Genomic DNA, 14,752 nt, shown 5'->3' with positions numbered 1-14,752 from the left:
TGCGTAGAAATCACGTTTGGCGTGGATGGTTGCTTGTCGGTATGTATGTAATGTGTGTTTGTAGGCCATTTTGTGTGTGGGTGTTGGTTGTTTACGCCAGGTGCGTTCCTTGGTTCTGAGGTCTTGCTTTAGTTTCTTAGTTCAGCGGTGTACCATGGCTTTCTCTCGGTACATGTGGGGGTTATTGTTTTGTGGATGGTGGGGCAAAACTCATTTGCCCCACTCCCCCGGCCAAAGATGGAAGTCTTTGGCCGGGGGAGTGGATGCTATCTGCTGTGACATTGTCTTTTCCTGTGATGTGGGAGGCCAAGATCCCTTGTACGAAGGGACACCAGGATGGGGTTCTTCTTTGGTTCCGCCATAGGGTCTGTATCTGGAACCCCCAGAGTCTTCAGGGTCTGGGAGACTAGGGCCGGCAATTAATCTCTGTAAAAGAAACGAAGCATGGTTCTGTATGGTTCCAGGCCTGGAGGGATTTCCCCATCCTCCAGTGAGTCCCCGTTATCATCTGTGGTGTCTGGCTCCTTGTCAGGGATACTCTTGGTGAGGCGTGGCTTGTCTCGAGGCCCGTGAGCAGGGCCGGGAGAGTGAGGCCCCCCCCCCCCAGCTGGGGTTCAACCCGAGCCGAGACAGGGGCTGACTGCACCTGAACTTGGAGTCCCTGAAAAAATTCCAACCAAGAGAAGGCCCCCGGGTCCATATTTGTCCCAGGGGGAACCGGGGTAGGAGCTACTGAAATGCCCTCTCCCGGTGAGGACGCCATCCCGGAATTGCTCAGGTCCGGGGAGCTGTTGGATAAGGTCGTGGCCGACCCATCCTCAGACTGGGATGGGCCAGGCTTGGAAAGGTTTTGAGAGTCTAGCCCGGGGCCTCCTCACAGTGTTGACACAGGCAGGATTCCAGATTGGACTGTGCGGCTCTAATATGGCAGGCCGCGCAAAGGGAGTGTCGCCTGAGCTTCTTTGCTGCCAGGGCCATAGCCTCTGTGGTTTGCGCGTTTAACCGTTAGGTCTATCGGGCGTGCACAAACTCGTCTCGGCGCGCGTATGTCTGAGTGGATGGTTGTGCGCTCAGTTATGCATGTATATACGCGCATGGTAGGTGCACAAGAGGCTGGCCTGCCCCACGCGTACCAACGGTCAAGGGGGGAAAGCGCCGCAGCCAACCACGCGCAAGATGGTGCCGCCATGGATCACCACATGGATGACCCACCGAGTCAAGAACGGTACCTAGCCCATTGGGGAGCTTCTCAACCCGTTTGGAACCCCCTTTATCTCACCTAGGCGGAGATTGGGAGCAAAGTCGGTATGGTGCACAGAGTAAGGAGACCAGAGAAAGACTTACCGAAGCCCTTCCCCGTCTCTGGATTGGAGTTCTCTACTTACCCGGTCTCTGCGCTTACCGGCTGAATACAGAGACGATCTCCAGCTGCGAGGGGAGAGGGCTTTAGCCTTCACCGCCATGCTCAGCTTCTGCACCCGCTGCCTTTCAGCCGCCAAGGCACACCTCTGAGGGATCATGGAAATCACCTCAGGAATTCTCAACTGGGGGAGGGAGCCTTAGGTATCATCGCAGGAGGGCAGGGCTCAATCTTCCTTTAAGGTAAAAACTCTCTCTCTTTGTATTAGTGCTGCAATCCCGCCAACATCGTGCTAGTGTGGGGATAGCATCCACATCTGCTAAGGAGACAGAGATACTGAAGAACTGAGGTCACTGCAGGGGTATATCTAGGGTGACGTCAGCTTTGAAATCTGACTCTGTCTCCCATCTGCTAGCAGAGGAGCACATAACCCACTGGTCCTGAGTCCATCTGGCTACATGCTAGGAAAACATGTATTTTTAAGGAAAACAGAGCTTTCTTTTATAATTGCATGAGTTATTTCACAGGAAGAATCTTGTCATGCCAGACAGAATTAACTTGCTTACTTTTACAGTGCCCATGGCTTAAAAGATGGCACTCAGCATCATAGTGCTCCTTAATGCCATGTTAAGAGATATAATGAATAATAGCATAGAAGGAATGGTGCCCTTTAGCAAGCACCAACACCATTTTATGTTATAATGGTTGAGTGAATTATTGTCCAAGCAACTTTCAGAATTTTCAATCAAATGTCCAAATTTCCCTCATTAGTCCATTCCTCTCCTAGCTATCTGCATAGAAACTAAGCAACCGGTCTTATCTGAAGGTTGTAAATAGTCCCTTTGGGAAAAAAAAAATCACAATTTCAGTCTCTACAGAGTACAATCAGTGGTCTCTGTACATAGGCAGTTATCCACTTAACTTCCCAATGTCAAGAATGTCATTTCTGTAATTTTTAATCTGGCTGGGCCAAAGTCCGTAACATTCAAAGTAAGGACTTTCAGCCATAGACCTGTTCTTAATTTTAGAAAAGAATAGACAATAGATATAATACGGTCACTAATGCTACTGTACTTGCGTCAGTTAACTTGTTATTTTTGCCAAGCAATTTTAAGATTGCCATATTTTCTTCATCCAATCCAAAAGAAAAGCAGCCCTGGACAACATCAAGATTTCACAATACATTTATGCAAAATGTTTTAACATACACACTGAATAGTCTGTAAGGGGTTGGTTTTCTGTCCTTAATATTATTTGAAAGATGGTCGAAGGGGACACGCAAGGTCCCACTAGACACCAAGGATTTCTTCAAAAGGTATAGGGGGAACCAAGGGACCCCAGTAGACACCAGTGAAGCTTTCTATGTAAGAGCTGGGTCCTTTGAGAGGGGGGGGGGGGGGAGGGAGAGTACTAGAAACCAGGGATTTCATCTATGGAAATGGAAGTTTTTGATGTCTGGAGGATACTGGAATGGGGGGGGGGGGGCTTTAAACTGGAGGTGATTTTTATAGCAAGGGGAGGTGGGGTTTGGGAAGGGGGCTGGGCATCACCGTGTGATTTTAATGTTGGGTTTTTGTTTGGTTTTTTTTTAACTGTTGCCCTTGCTGGACCGCCTCTAGAGATGGTGGGAGTGAGGAGGGAATTTCCTAGACTCCCTGGGTGAGGTTACAGGTTGCACAGCCCTTTAAATATTACCGCGGGAGCAACGGGACGTGCACTAGTGTGCTGATGCTCCCACAGGAAAATATCTATACCTCCTCAATTTTCGTTAAAATAATATGGCTTCCCTTATTTTTGGCAAGCAGTGTTATATCATCTGCATAGGATTACCTATGCATTAGCTATTTTACATGCATTTGTAAATTGTATTCATGTAACTGCATGCAAAGCAGCTAATTTAAAAAAGGGCTGGATTTTTTACCAAACTTTTGCACAATATGGGTGTATTGCATAATAAACCACTATTTTTCACGTTATAATCTTATTGTGGCTTAGTAAATTTACTCCTTTGTTAGACGCTCACCAGTATGGATTCAGGACGGCTCAAAATCTAGAGACCCTTTTGTTGTCATGTTTTGATTTTTTTTTTTTTCAAAACAAGAACCGAGCCAAGAAATCCCAATACTCACGAAGGAAAACTATTACATCAAAGGGAATATAATTCTTTATACAAAAAACTTAAAAAGGGAAAAAGTGTCAGAACTAACCATGCTCAATGGTTATAATCCACAGGCTTTTGCCTGCAATGGGCTGCAACCAGTATTAGATATTTGAGAACAGAATTTTACCTCAAGTACTTTTCCACTTTTTACAAACCCATAAAAACTATTTGAATTTTTTTTTTTACCTATTCCAACCTTTTACCCATTATTATAATCTCAAAGAAAAAATAAACACTTATCTGTTGAATTTCACTGTTTCAACAGAGGTGAGAGTTTCTTTTAGTGCTACTTGATTTATCTTCAGCATATGACAAGATTGATCATTCAGTGACAGCTAAAACAGGAATTTATTCTACTGTTCTGAAATGGTTTGATCCATTCCTTCTAGGACGTTTTCAGAGTCATTTTTTATGTTAGTTCCTCCCTTTTGTCTTTAGCCACTGATGTCCCTCAAGGATCTGTTTTATCCACAACTCTTTTTAATATTTATATTTTGCTATTTATCATGTGTTGGCCAGTTTAGATGTTGGTTTTTGGCTTTATGCAGATGATATTCAGTTCCTCATACCCTATCAATAACTCAATCAATGGGGCACCAAATACGATTTTTAACCGCTTATGTACTGTGAAGAATATCACATGCAGATTGCAATTTCCAAACAAGTTTGGAATCTCGGTGCAAGAAGGAATGGATCAAACCATTTCATTATGCCCGCATGTGCGTAATGTGACAAAGAATGCTTCGTCAATTAAGACTGTTTAAACTGAATTTGATCTTATAACTTATTTTATTTGAAGGCTTTTTTATACCGATATTAGTGGTTACCATCATATCGGTTTACATCAAACTAAAGGTAGAAAATACATAGAACAGGGAAGGGGAAGGGGACTGCAGAAAACAAAATAGTGTCAAAGTTAACAAGAAGAGGGGTGAGAAGGTTCTAACTGAAGAGTAAATAATAGATTAACTTAATAACATAACAATTAATAACTTAGAAGCATGATGATGTAGCAATGGATTTAGAGCACAGGGGACCTAATCTGGGTATGCCTGTTTGAAGAGCCAGGTCTTTAGCTTTTTCTTGAATTTGATGGTACAAGGCTCAAGGCGGAGATCCATGGGTAGTGAGTTCCAGCAGGTGGGGACTGCAATGGAGAGGGCACGATCCCCCGTGGAGGTGAGGTGGGCATTCTTGAGGGATGGGATGTGAAGGGTACCTTTAAGGGTTGCTCTGGTGGGGTGGTTGGAGGGGATGGAGTGGAGAGGCTCGTCGAGCCAGTTGGAGTTGTGGTTATAGATGGATTTGTGTATAATGGTAAGGGTTTTGTAGAGGATATGTGAGGGGATTGGGAGCCAGTGGAGGTCTTTAAGGAGGGGGGTTATGTGGTCGAATTTGCGGGTATTTATGAGGGTTCTAGCAACAGCATTCTGAAGCATTTGAAGCGGTTTTATGGTGCAGTAGGGGAGGCCTAGAAATAGGGAGTTGCAGTAGTCCATTTTTGATGTGAGGGTCGCCTGTATGACGGTACGGAAATCATGGGTATGATATAGGGGTTTGAGTTTTTTTTTATGACATTGAGCTTATAGAAGCCTTCCTTTAGGACAATGGTGATGTGTTTTTTCAAGTTTAATTGCTGGTCAATCAGGACACCAAGATCTCGTACGAAGGGCTGTGAGGAGATAGAACTGTATAGAGGGTCCCTTGAGAGGAAAGGCTTGGGAATTTGGTGGTTGGATATGAAGAGCAGTTCCGTCTTAGTGGTAATTAAGGGCGAGGTGGAGATTTGTGAGTAGGGTGTTTATGGAGGCGAGACATTTCTCCCAAAATTTTAGTGATTTGGAGATAGATTCTTGTATTGGTATGATGATTTGAACATCATCAGCGTAAATGTAAAATTTGAGGCTGAGGTCGGATAGGAGCTGGCAGAGAGGAATGAGGTATATATTGAATAGGGTGGAGGAGAGAGAGGAGCCTTGGGGAACTCCTTGTGTGAGGCAGAAATGTATAGATTCAGAGTATTGTCTATTGGCCAGGTAGGATTTAAACCAAAGGTGGGCTGAGCCTGAAATGCCAATGTCAGATAGGCAAGAGAGGAGGAAGTTGTGGCTTATTGTATCAAACACTGAGGAGATGTCGAGGAGGGCAAGAATGTGCAGTGACCTTGATCAAGGCCTTTGAGGAGGTAATCAGTGAGGGTGAGTAAGAGGGTTTCCGTGTTGAAGTGCTTAGAAAACCAAATTGTGAAGGGTGAAGAATATTATTGCTGTCTAGGTAATCCATGAGTTGGGAGTTGACCACCTTTTCCATGATTTTAGCAATAAAATATTACATTCATTGTTGATGTCATCACTTGACTATTGTAATGCATTATATGTGGACTTGCCTTATACTACCCTACGAACATTACAATTAGTGCAAAATGAGGCAGCACATATCAATTCAGGAACGTATGTGGACATATTTCACTCATTTTACATAGGTTACAATGGGTTCCAAAATCTTGGTGAGTAAAATGTAAAATTCTGCTTCTTAATTTTAAAGGTATTCATGGTCATATCCCAGCTAATTTAATACTGCTCTTAAGATCTACCAGCAAGTGCATTGCCTATGATCTGCTTCTAAACATTTGCTAGGGTGTTCTATCATTTAAGCAGATTAGACTTGCAGAATTGCAGGAATGACTGTTCTGTGTCCAAGGTCCCAGTTTGTGGAATATCTTGCCTGAGAAGATTAGAAATTAAACATACCTGTTAAGGTTCCGGAAACTAGTAAGGTACCAGAAGTCAGCAAAAGCATTTTTATTTCAGCAGGCCTTTTGAAATGTTTGGGACCTTATTGTCCTGTTTTGCTCAGGGGATAGTGTGGGCAGGGCTTATTACAGCAGTATTTACATATTGTGTCTTGTTTTATGTAGTGATTAGTTTTAATTTTTGTTTTTTTATTCTAATTTGTTAATATTTCTCAGTTTTATGTTTTTACAGTTTTTAGTTATGTTTTAATATGATATGTATTACTTATGTTTTATTATTGTAATTTTGATATTTTGCTTATCATGTATGTGCTTTTATTATGTTACTGATATATTTATGGAAGTTTTATTTGAGTCACCCAGAAAGGTTGATATTGTGGTTAAGAAAAATGATAAATAAATAAAGATCTAAATCCAAAGAAGAGCTTATTCAATGGACTGTTCCTAGAAGTCATTTAGTGGTTGTATTAGAGTGCTGAACCCTTGCCTTATAGGTAGACTACAGCATGCCTCTTAAGCTCCAAACTTTCTACATGCTGGATATGTCATCTAGCCTGCATCACGGGGCTGAAGCACTTTGGGAGGCTAGGAAATGCAGTCAGAAATTTCTATGTTTTGGAAGGTTCAAACATCTACATCTGTAAGCTCCTTGGTCTCATGCCTCTGTCCCTGCAATAGAACATGATACTGAAAATCTACTTTGGGAGGTGCTCAGCTTCACTGTGGTACTTTTACCAATGCAATTTGAATTAGCTAACAATTAGGGCCCATGAGATGGAGCCATGATTACCTATGCCTTCTATTATTAAATGATAGGAAGAGACAGCAAGTAGTAAGAGGTCTCAGGAAGGAGACCCAGGCAAATAAAACAGCAATCATGCCTATCTATAAATGGAAATTTCAATTCACAGATTTTGTAACTTGTCTTTTGCCATCATAGCAAGGAAAAGTAAGAGAAATGGCACTGAAGAAAGCAGAAGGTAGCACATCCAGCAGGAAGCAGTAGTCTTTTTACAGCATTTATTTTTTTAAGAACGTGAGCTCGCTAATCTGCTTCACTGTTGCGTGAACCCAGACTAATGGACTGCATATTTCCTACTTCACTGCTGTTAGAAGCTCGAAAAGTGACATGCTCTGCAGTGGTGCTAGTTAAGAACATAAGAACATAAGAAAATGCCATACTGGGTCAGACCAAGGGTCCATCAAGCCCAGCATCCTGTTTCCAACAGTGGCCAATCCAGGCCATAAGAACCTGGCAAGTACCCAAAAACTAAGTCTATTCCATGTAACCATTGCTAATGGCAGTGGCTATTCTCTAAGTGAACTTAATAGCAGGTAATGGACTTCTCCTCCAAGAACTTATCCAATCCTTTTTTAAACACAGCTATACTAACTGCACTAACCACATTCTCTGGCAACAAATTCCAGAGTTTAATTGTGCGTTGAGTAAAAAAAACTTTCTCCGATTAGTTTTAAATGTGCCCCATGCTAACTTCATGGAGTGCCCCCTAGTCTTTCTACTATCCGAAAGAGTAAATAACCGATTCACATCTACCCGTTCTAGACCTCTCATGATTTTAAACACCTCTATCATATCCCCCCTCAGTCGTCTCTTCTCCAAGCTGAAAAGTCCTAACCTCTTTAGTCTTTCCTCATAGGGGAGTTGTTCCATTCCCCTTATAAGGGGATAAGGGGAATGGAACTTAACTTAACCCCTTATAAGGGGATAAGGGGATAAGTTCAGTTTCAGAGGACATAGCTCATATGTGCTAAAGGAGCAAACAAAATAAACTAGCTATCAACAATTATCTGCATCAGCAAATGGTAACTCCCAAATGCTGTCAAATATTCTTTTTATACTTACCAACTGGGACTTCCTTGGCATTGGTGCTGGTGGTTGGACTGGAGGGCCAACATTCAGTTCTGAAGCTCCTACTGCACAAACTTGACCTGTGCCAGAGGAAGAATCTCCTGATGAATATAAGCAAAGATTAAACAAATGTTTTAGAAGTATTGGCTAAAACCTCCAATGTATCTGATATTATTTGACTTATACACATGCTTATTTTTTTACATTAAACATAGAAACACAGAAGTGACAGCAGAAAAGGACATTATGGCCCATCCAGCCTGCCCAGCAAGCTCCCATAGTTATCAGTTACTCAGACCAACAAGGTCAGGGCTCTTGTTGGTTACTGTTTGAGGTCAATTTTCCTTACCCCCCCTGCCGCTGAAACAGAGAGCAATGTTGAAGTTGTATAAGAAGTGTAGCATCAGGCTTTTTGGTTAAGGGTAGTAACCGCCACATAAGCAAGTTACCCCATGCTTATTTGTTTTCCCAGACTGTACAGATCAATGTCCTTGTTGGTTGTTGTATGAATCCAATTCCCCCTTTCCCCCTGCTATTGAAGCAGCGAGCAATGATGAGTTGCATCACAATATAGCAAATGTTGCTTACCTGTAACAGGTGTTCTCACAGGACATCAGGATGTTAGTCCTCACATATGGGTGACATCACAGGATGGAGCCCAATCACGGAACACTTCTGTCAAAGTTTCCAGAACTTTGACTGGCCCCTACTGGGCATGCCCAGCATGGCACTAACCCCCTGCAGCCAGCAGGGGTCCCCCTTCAGTCTTGTTAAAAAGCTACACGTAGTGCCGAAAATAAAATAAGAAAACTTTACGAACCCAACACCGCGGGGTGGCGGGCGGGTTTCATGAGGACTAACATCCTGCTGTCCTGTGAGAACCCCTGTTACAGGTAAGCAACATTTGCTTTCTCACAGGACAAGCAGGATGGTAGTCCTCACATATGGGTGAGTACCGAGCTGAGGATGTCTGAGTATGCACCAAATGTACCCAGGCTGGTGCAAGGCTCTAGGCCTGGGATGAAATTTGGCAGAGGGCATCCTGAACCCCACCGGGCAGGCGGAAGGGTGTTGGTACATCACGTTGAAATAGGTTGCGCAAGACAGACTGGCCGAAGATGGAATCTTGTCTTCCGGCTTTGTCCAAGCAATAGTGGGCTGTAAAGGTATGGAGAGAACTCCAGGTGGCAGCCCTGCAAATGTCAGGAAGTGGCACCGATCGTAGGTGTGCTACTGAAGTCGCCATGGCCCTCACAGAGTGTGCTTTAACACGGTCTTGAAGTGGAATGCCTGCTTGCTGATAGCAAAAAGATATACAGTCCGCTAACCAGGAGGAGAGAGTCTGCTTACCCACAGGCTGCCCCAATTTGATAGGATGGAAAGAGACAAACAATTGAGTGCTTTTCCTGTGGGCAGCTGTACGGTCTAGGTAGAATGCTAGAGCCCATTTGCAGTCAAGGGTATGCAGAGCCTGTTCTCCTGGATTGGAATGGGGCCTTGGAAAAAAGGTAGGTAGTATAATGGATTGATTGAGATGAAACTCCGAAACTACCTTAGGTAAAAATTTAGGGTGAGTGCGGAGTACTGCCCAGTCCTGCAGAAGTTTAGTGTAAGGCGGGTAAGTAACTAGAGCCTGTAATTCACTAACTCTGCAAGCGGAAGTGATTGCCAAAAGGAAAATCACTTTCCATGTGAGATATCGAAGGTCACAGGATTGAAGAGGCTCGAATGGTGGTTTCATGAGCTGACCCAAAACTAAGTTGAGGCCCCAGGAAGGGGCCGGAGGACGTAGAGGAGGCTTGAGGTGAAGCAAGCCCTTCAAAAAACGTGTTACAAGGGGCTGTACTGAAATAGGAACATCCCCAACACCTTTATGGAAGGCGGCAACCGCACTGCCATGCATTCTGATGGAGGAAGTTTTTAGACCTGACTCTGACAAGTGCCAGAGATAGTTCAGAAACTTCGTGATTGGACAGGTAAAGGGGTCAAGGGATTGAGAAGAGCACCATGATGTAAACCTGTTCCATTTGTAATAATACAATTTTCTCGTGGAAGGCTTCCGTGAAGCAATCAGGACACGGGAAACTGGTTCAAAAACGTTAAGTGGCTGAAGGATTAACCTTTCAACATCCATGCAGTCAGGGACAAGGCTTGAAGATTGGGGTGGCGTAGGCACCCGTCGTTTTGAGTGATTAGAAGCAGGTCCTTTCCCAAGGGAATGTGCCTGCGAATGGAAAGATCCTGAAGTATTGGAAACCACACTTGGCGCGGCCAGTAGGGTGCTATCAGGATCATGGTTCCCTTGTCCTGACATATCTTTACAAGAGTCTTCGAGAGAAGTGGAAGTGGAGGAAATGCATATAGGAGACCGGTAGCCCATGATAGGGAGAACACGTCTCTTGACTGATAGTGTTGGCTGCGAGTGAGAAAGCAGAAGTTATCTACTTTGCAATTTTGAGGTGATGCAAAGAGGTCTATTTGAGGATAACCCCATTGGTGGAAGATTGAGTTCGCTATTGAGGAGTTGAGAGACCACTCGTGCGGTTGAAAGGTGCGACTCAACTAGTCTGCCAACACATTGTCCACTCCCGGCAAGTAGGTGGCCCTGAGGTACATTGAGTGGGAGAGGGCCTCCGCCCATATCCGTGCAGTTTCCTGACACAGAAGGTAGGAGCCCGTCCCTCCCTGTTTGTTGATGTACCACATGGCCACCTGGTTGTCCATCTGGATCAGGATGACGTGATTGGAGAGGCGATCCTGAAATACCCTGAGAGCTTATCTGATTGCTCGCAGCTCCAGGAAATTTATTTGGTGTTTGGCTTCCTCTGGAGACCAAGATCCTTGTGTCTGCAGATCGGCCACGTGGGCTCCCCAGCCGAGATTGGAAGCATCGGTGGTGAGAGTTATTTGAGGGTCTGGAGCCTGGAAGGGCAAGCCCTGGAGGAGATTGATCTGATTTTTCCACCAGGTGAGAGACAGATGGAGTGAGTCGGTTACGTGGACAATGGTCGACAGGAGCTGAATGGATTGAGTCCATTGTGAACTTAGAGTCCACTGCATGACTCTCATGGCCAAGCGGGCCATTGGGGTGACATGAACTGAGGACGCCATGTGTCCCAAGAGGATGAGAAAGCGGTGTGCAGTCGTAGAGTGTTGAGACTGCAGCTGGTGTGCAAGAGACACGAGATTGAGAGCTCGCTGTCGAGGCAGGAAAGCCTTTGCCTGCAAGGTGTCCAAGACTGCCCCAATGAACGATAAGGTTTGAGATGGGACTAAGTAGGATTTGTCCTAGTTGACGAGAAATCCAAGTGAAATTAGAGTGTGTAAAATAAGATGTAGGACCGACAGAGCAGCTTGCTGAGTGGGAGCCCTGATTAACCAATCGTCTAGATAGGGGTAGATGTGAACACCTCGAGTTCTGAGGAAGGCTGCAACTACAATGAGGCATTTTGTGAAGACTCGTGGTGCAGATGCAAGACCGAATGGAAGCACTCGGTACTGATAGTACTTGGGTCCTACTAAAAACCTCAGGTATTTGCAATGAGATGGAGTTATCGCAATATGAGTGTATGCATCCTGGAGGGCTAGAGAGCAGAGCCAGTCTCCTCTTTGTAGAAGAGGAAGAAAAGAGTCCAAGGTTACCATTTTGAACTTCTCTCGCTGAAGGTACTTGGTGAGGGCACGTAGATCCAGAATTGGACGAACGCCTCCCAATTTTTTGGGGATAAGAAAGTACCGGGAATAGAACCCTAGGCCTTGTTGTGAGTATGGCACTGGTTCTATTGCTCTGGACTGGAGGAGGAGAGAGACCTCCTGCTCCAGGAGCAGTGAGTGGTCGGATGTTCTCCACGTTGGTAGAGGTGGAGAGGTGGAATGGAGAGAAAGTTCAGACGATAACCATGAGCAATTATCACTAGGACCCACTGGTCTGAGGTGATTGAGTGCCACCTGTTGTTGAAATGGCACAATCGATCTCCCACTGGTATGTGGGGCAATGGAAGCTGGCTGCTGCTCTCTATGTAAGAGTCAAAAACCAGAAGCAGGGCCCAGCTGAGGGGCTGTTTGCGGTTTTTGTTTCCGTGTCTGATGAGACTGGGCTTTCTGAAATGGTCTCATAGAACGGGTTCTAGTTGGCGGTGGGTAGGACTTCTTCGGGCAGAAGAATGACTTCTTAGAGTCTTTCCTAAAAGGCTGTTTTGAAGAGTATTCAGAAGGCATGAGAGAGAGCTGTCTCAGGGTCTCATGATGGTCCTTTAGTTCCGCCACCGTCCATTGAATCTGCTCGCCAAACAGATTGTCTCCTACACAGGGGAGGTTGGACAATCTGTCCTGAACTTCAGGGCAAAGGTCGGAAGACTTGAGCCAGGCCCATCATCTCGCTGAGATAGCAGCTGCAGATACCCTGGTTGCAGTGTCAAAGATATCATAAGATGATCGTTATCTCATGCTTGCCTGCCTCAAAACCCTTGTTGAATAGGGTTTGGAGTTGCTCTTGAAATTGCTGAGGCAGGGAGTCTGTTAAGTCTTGTATCTGCTTAAATAAGACCCTATTATATTGGGTCATATAGAGCTGATAAGAGGCAATTCTGGAGATGAGCATTGATCCCTAGAAGACATGGCGACCAATGGCATCTAGAAATTTCTGTTCCTTGCCTGGGGGAAAGTAAGTGTGAGGTTTTGCTCTCCTTGCTCTTTTCTAGGCAGATTCGACAACCACAGATTGGTGATCCAATTGAGGTTTGCAAAAACCTGGAGCTGACTGAACGAGATAGGTGGTGTCAGCTTTCCTGTAGACTGGAGCCACAGAGCCAGGATGTTCCCAGTTCTTTTTGAGGAGATCCAGAAGAACCTGGTGGATAGGAATGGAGGTTATTTCCTTGGGAGCATCCAGGAATTGTAACAGCTCCATCATTTGATGCCTGTCATCTTGTTCAGTCTGCAATTGGAAGGGTACCAATTCAGCCATCTCCTTCATAAAATTTATGAAGGAAAGGTCCTCTGGAGGAGAACGCTTTCTTCTTTCAGTAGGTGAAGGTGGTGAAGGCAAATCATCGGTGTCTGGTGAAGAATCATCAGTCCAAGTGTCGTAGGGATCAGCACCTGCTCCTCTAGGGACTAGGAGGACAGAGCAGTGGGATCCCTGAAGGTCCTGGTCGAGGCTCCGAAGGACTCGAAGGAATAACTGGAGGCACCGATGAAGACATTGAAGGCACTGGTGCAGGCATAGATGGATGGCTCGATGATGCCGATGGACGCTTCGGCACCGATGGGTGGATCGGTGGCACTGGACGTATCGGCATAGACAGCTGAGGCATTGGCAGAACTCCCAAAGGAGGTATGCGGAACGGTGTTTCTCCTACCGATGACAACGCAAGCGGGGAGGGCACCGGAGCCATCGGTGACCTGGGGGCCATCGGTGGAAAAGCGGCCATAAGCGCTTCCATCCTCGAGAGCAGCGGTGCCAATGCTGCTGGAATTGGGTCAGTGGTCAGTTCCACAATCGGTACCGGTATCTGTGCCGGAAGAACTTGGAGTCGATGCATCGTCTTGTCGATGGCCTCCTGAACCATCCGGTCCAGTTCTTCTTGGAGACCTGGAACAAGCAGCCCCGGCTCCGGAACAGAAGAAGGAGGCAGAGGCACAGCCGGAGGGATCACCGTTAAAGGCGGAGTCGCGGCTCCCGATACCCTGTCGGGTGAGGGTTGCCTCAGTGACACGGTCACCGAAAAGGTCGGTGCCTTTTCTGGATGGGGTTTCTTCGACGGCAGCTCGGACGATGGCAAGGTCGATGATTTTGCTCCCTCGATGGTATTAGACTTTTGATGCCGGTGGCGATGTTTATCTCTACGATCCCTTCGGTCCTGAGGGGGAGTAGAAGGTGACAAAGGCCGAGAAGTCGTCGATGCCAGACGGTCACCGGCCAGAGGTCGATGCTGGCACGAAGTTGACTGTGCCGGTTCCGACGACATCGATGCAATGGACGACGTCAGGGTTTGAGCGCGGAAGAGAAGCTCCATCTTCTCCATTCTAGCCTTGCGACCTTTTGGTGTCATAAGGGTACATTTGGTACAGGTTAGGACATCGTGCTCACTTCCGAGACACATTACACAGACTTTGTGAGGGTCTGTGATGGACATGGTGCGATTACAGTCCGGGCACCAGCGGAACTCCGATGCCATGGCCATGAAAAAATTGAGCAGCGGTACGGTGGACGGCCAGTAGGCCGCGAGGGCCAAACTTGACGGTAATCGACGGAAAACGGGTAAAAAACTTACCGGAGTACTGCGGCTTGAAAAAAGTTAAAGGAGGAACCCCTGTGGGGTAAATTAAATTTTAGTAATTCCGTGAGGAAAATTCCTGTCAGGAATCTCTGCCGAGCTCCTTAACCGCGTGATATTTTGTAGTGTATCCCCTTAACTATCACCCCTCTGATCTCCTCTCAGTCTCTTATAGTCTGAGCTAGGATTTCAATAGCTAAATCAAATAATAATGGGGACAGTGGACATCCCTGGTGTGTTCCACTAGGGATCTGTCAGTCTACCATTCATCAGAATATATACTTGTGTGTGTGTGGGGGGGGGGGGGGGGGGGGGGGGGGGGGGGGGGGGG

The 14,752-nt window shown here is 45.8% G+C and overlaps 1 protein-coding gene across 7 annotated transcripts in view; it reads right to left on the bottom strand.

Moving 5' to 3' along the window:
• The window catches only part of ASAP2 (ArfGAP with SH3 domain, ankyrin repeat and PH domain 2), a 413,895-nt gene that overhangs the window by 17,521 nt on the left and 381,622 nt on the right, over positions 1-14,752 (bottom strand). For 6 of the 7 annotated variants that reach the window (XM_029595831.1, XM_029595830.1, XM_029595832.1 and 3 more), the window contains one exon: positions 8,138-8,244. In XM_029595831.1, the coding sequence (XP_029451691.1) occupies positions 8,138-8,244 (107 nt within the window). The remainder of the gene's footprint in view (positions 1-8,137; positions 8,245-14,752) is intronic. The other variant, XM_029595833.1, reaches the window with a different exon arrangement.

This window comes from Rhinatrema bivittatum, chromosome 3 (genome assembly GCF_901001135.1).
Source record: "Rhinatrema bivittatum chromosome 3, aRhiBiv1.1, whole genome shotgun sequence".
Taxonomy (NCBI): Eukaryota; Metazoa; Chordata; class Amphibia; order Gymnophiona; family Rhinatrematidae; genus Rhinatrema; species Rhinatrema bivittatum.
Note: the sequence above shows the minus strand (reverse complement) of the source record. Positions and strands in the feature narration are given on the sequence as shown.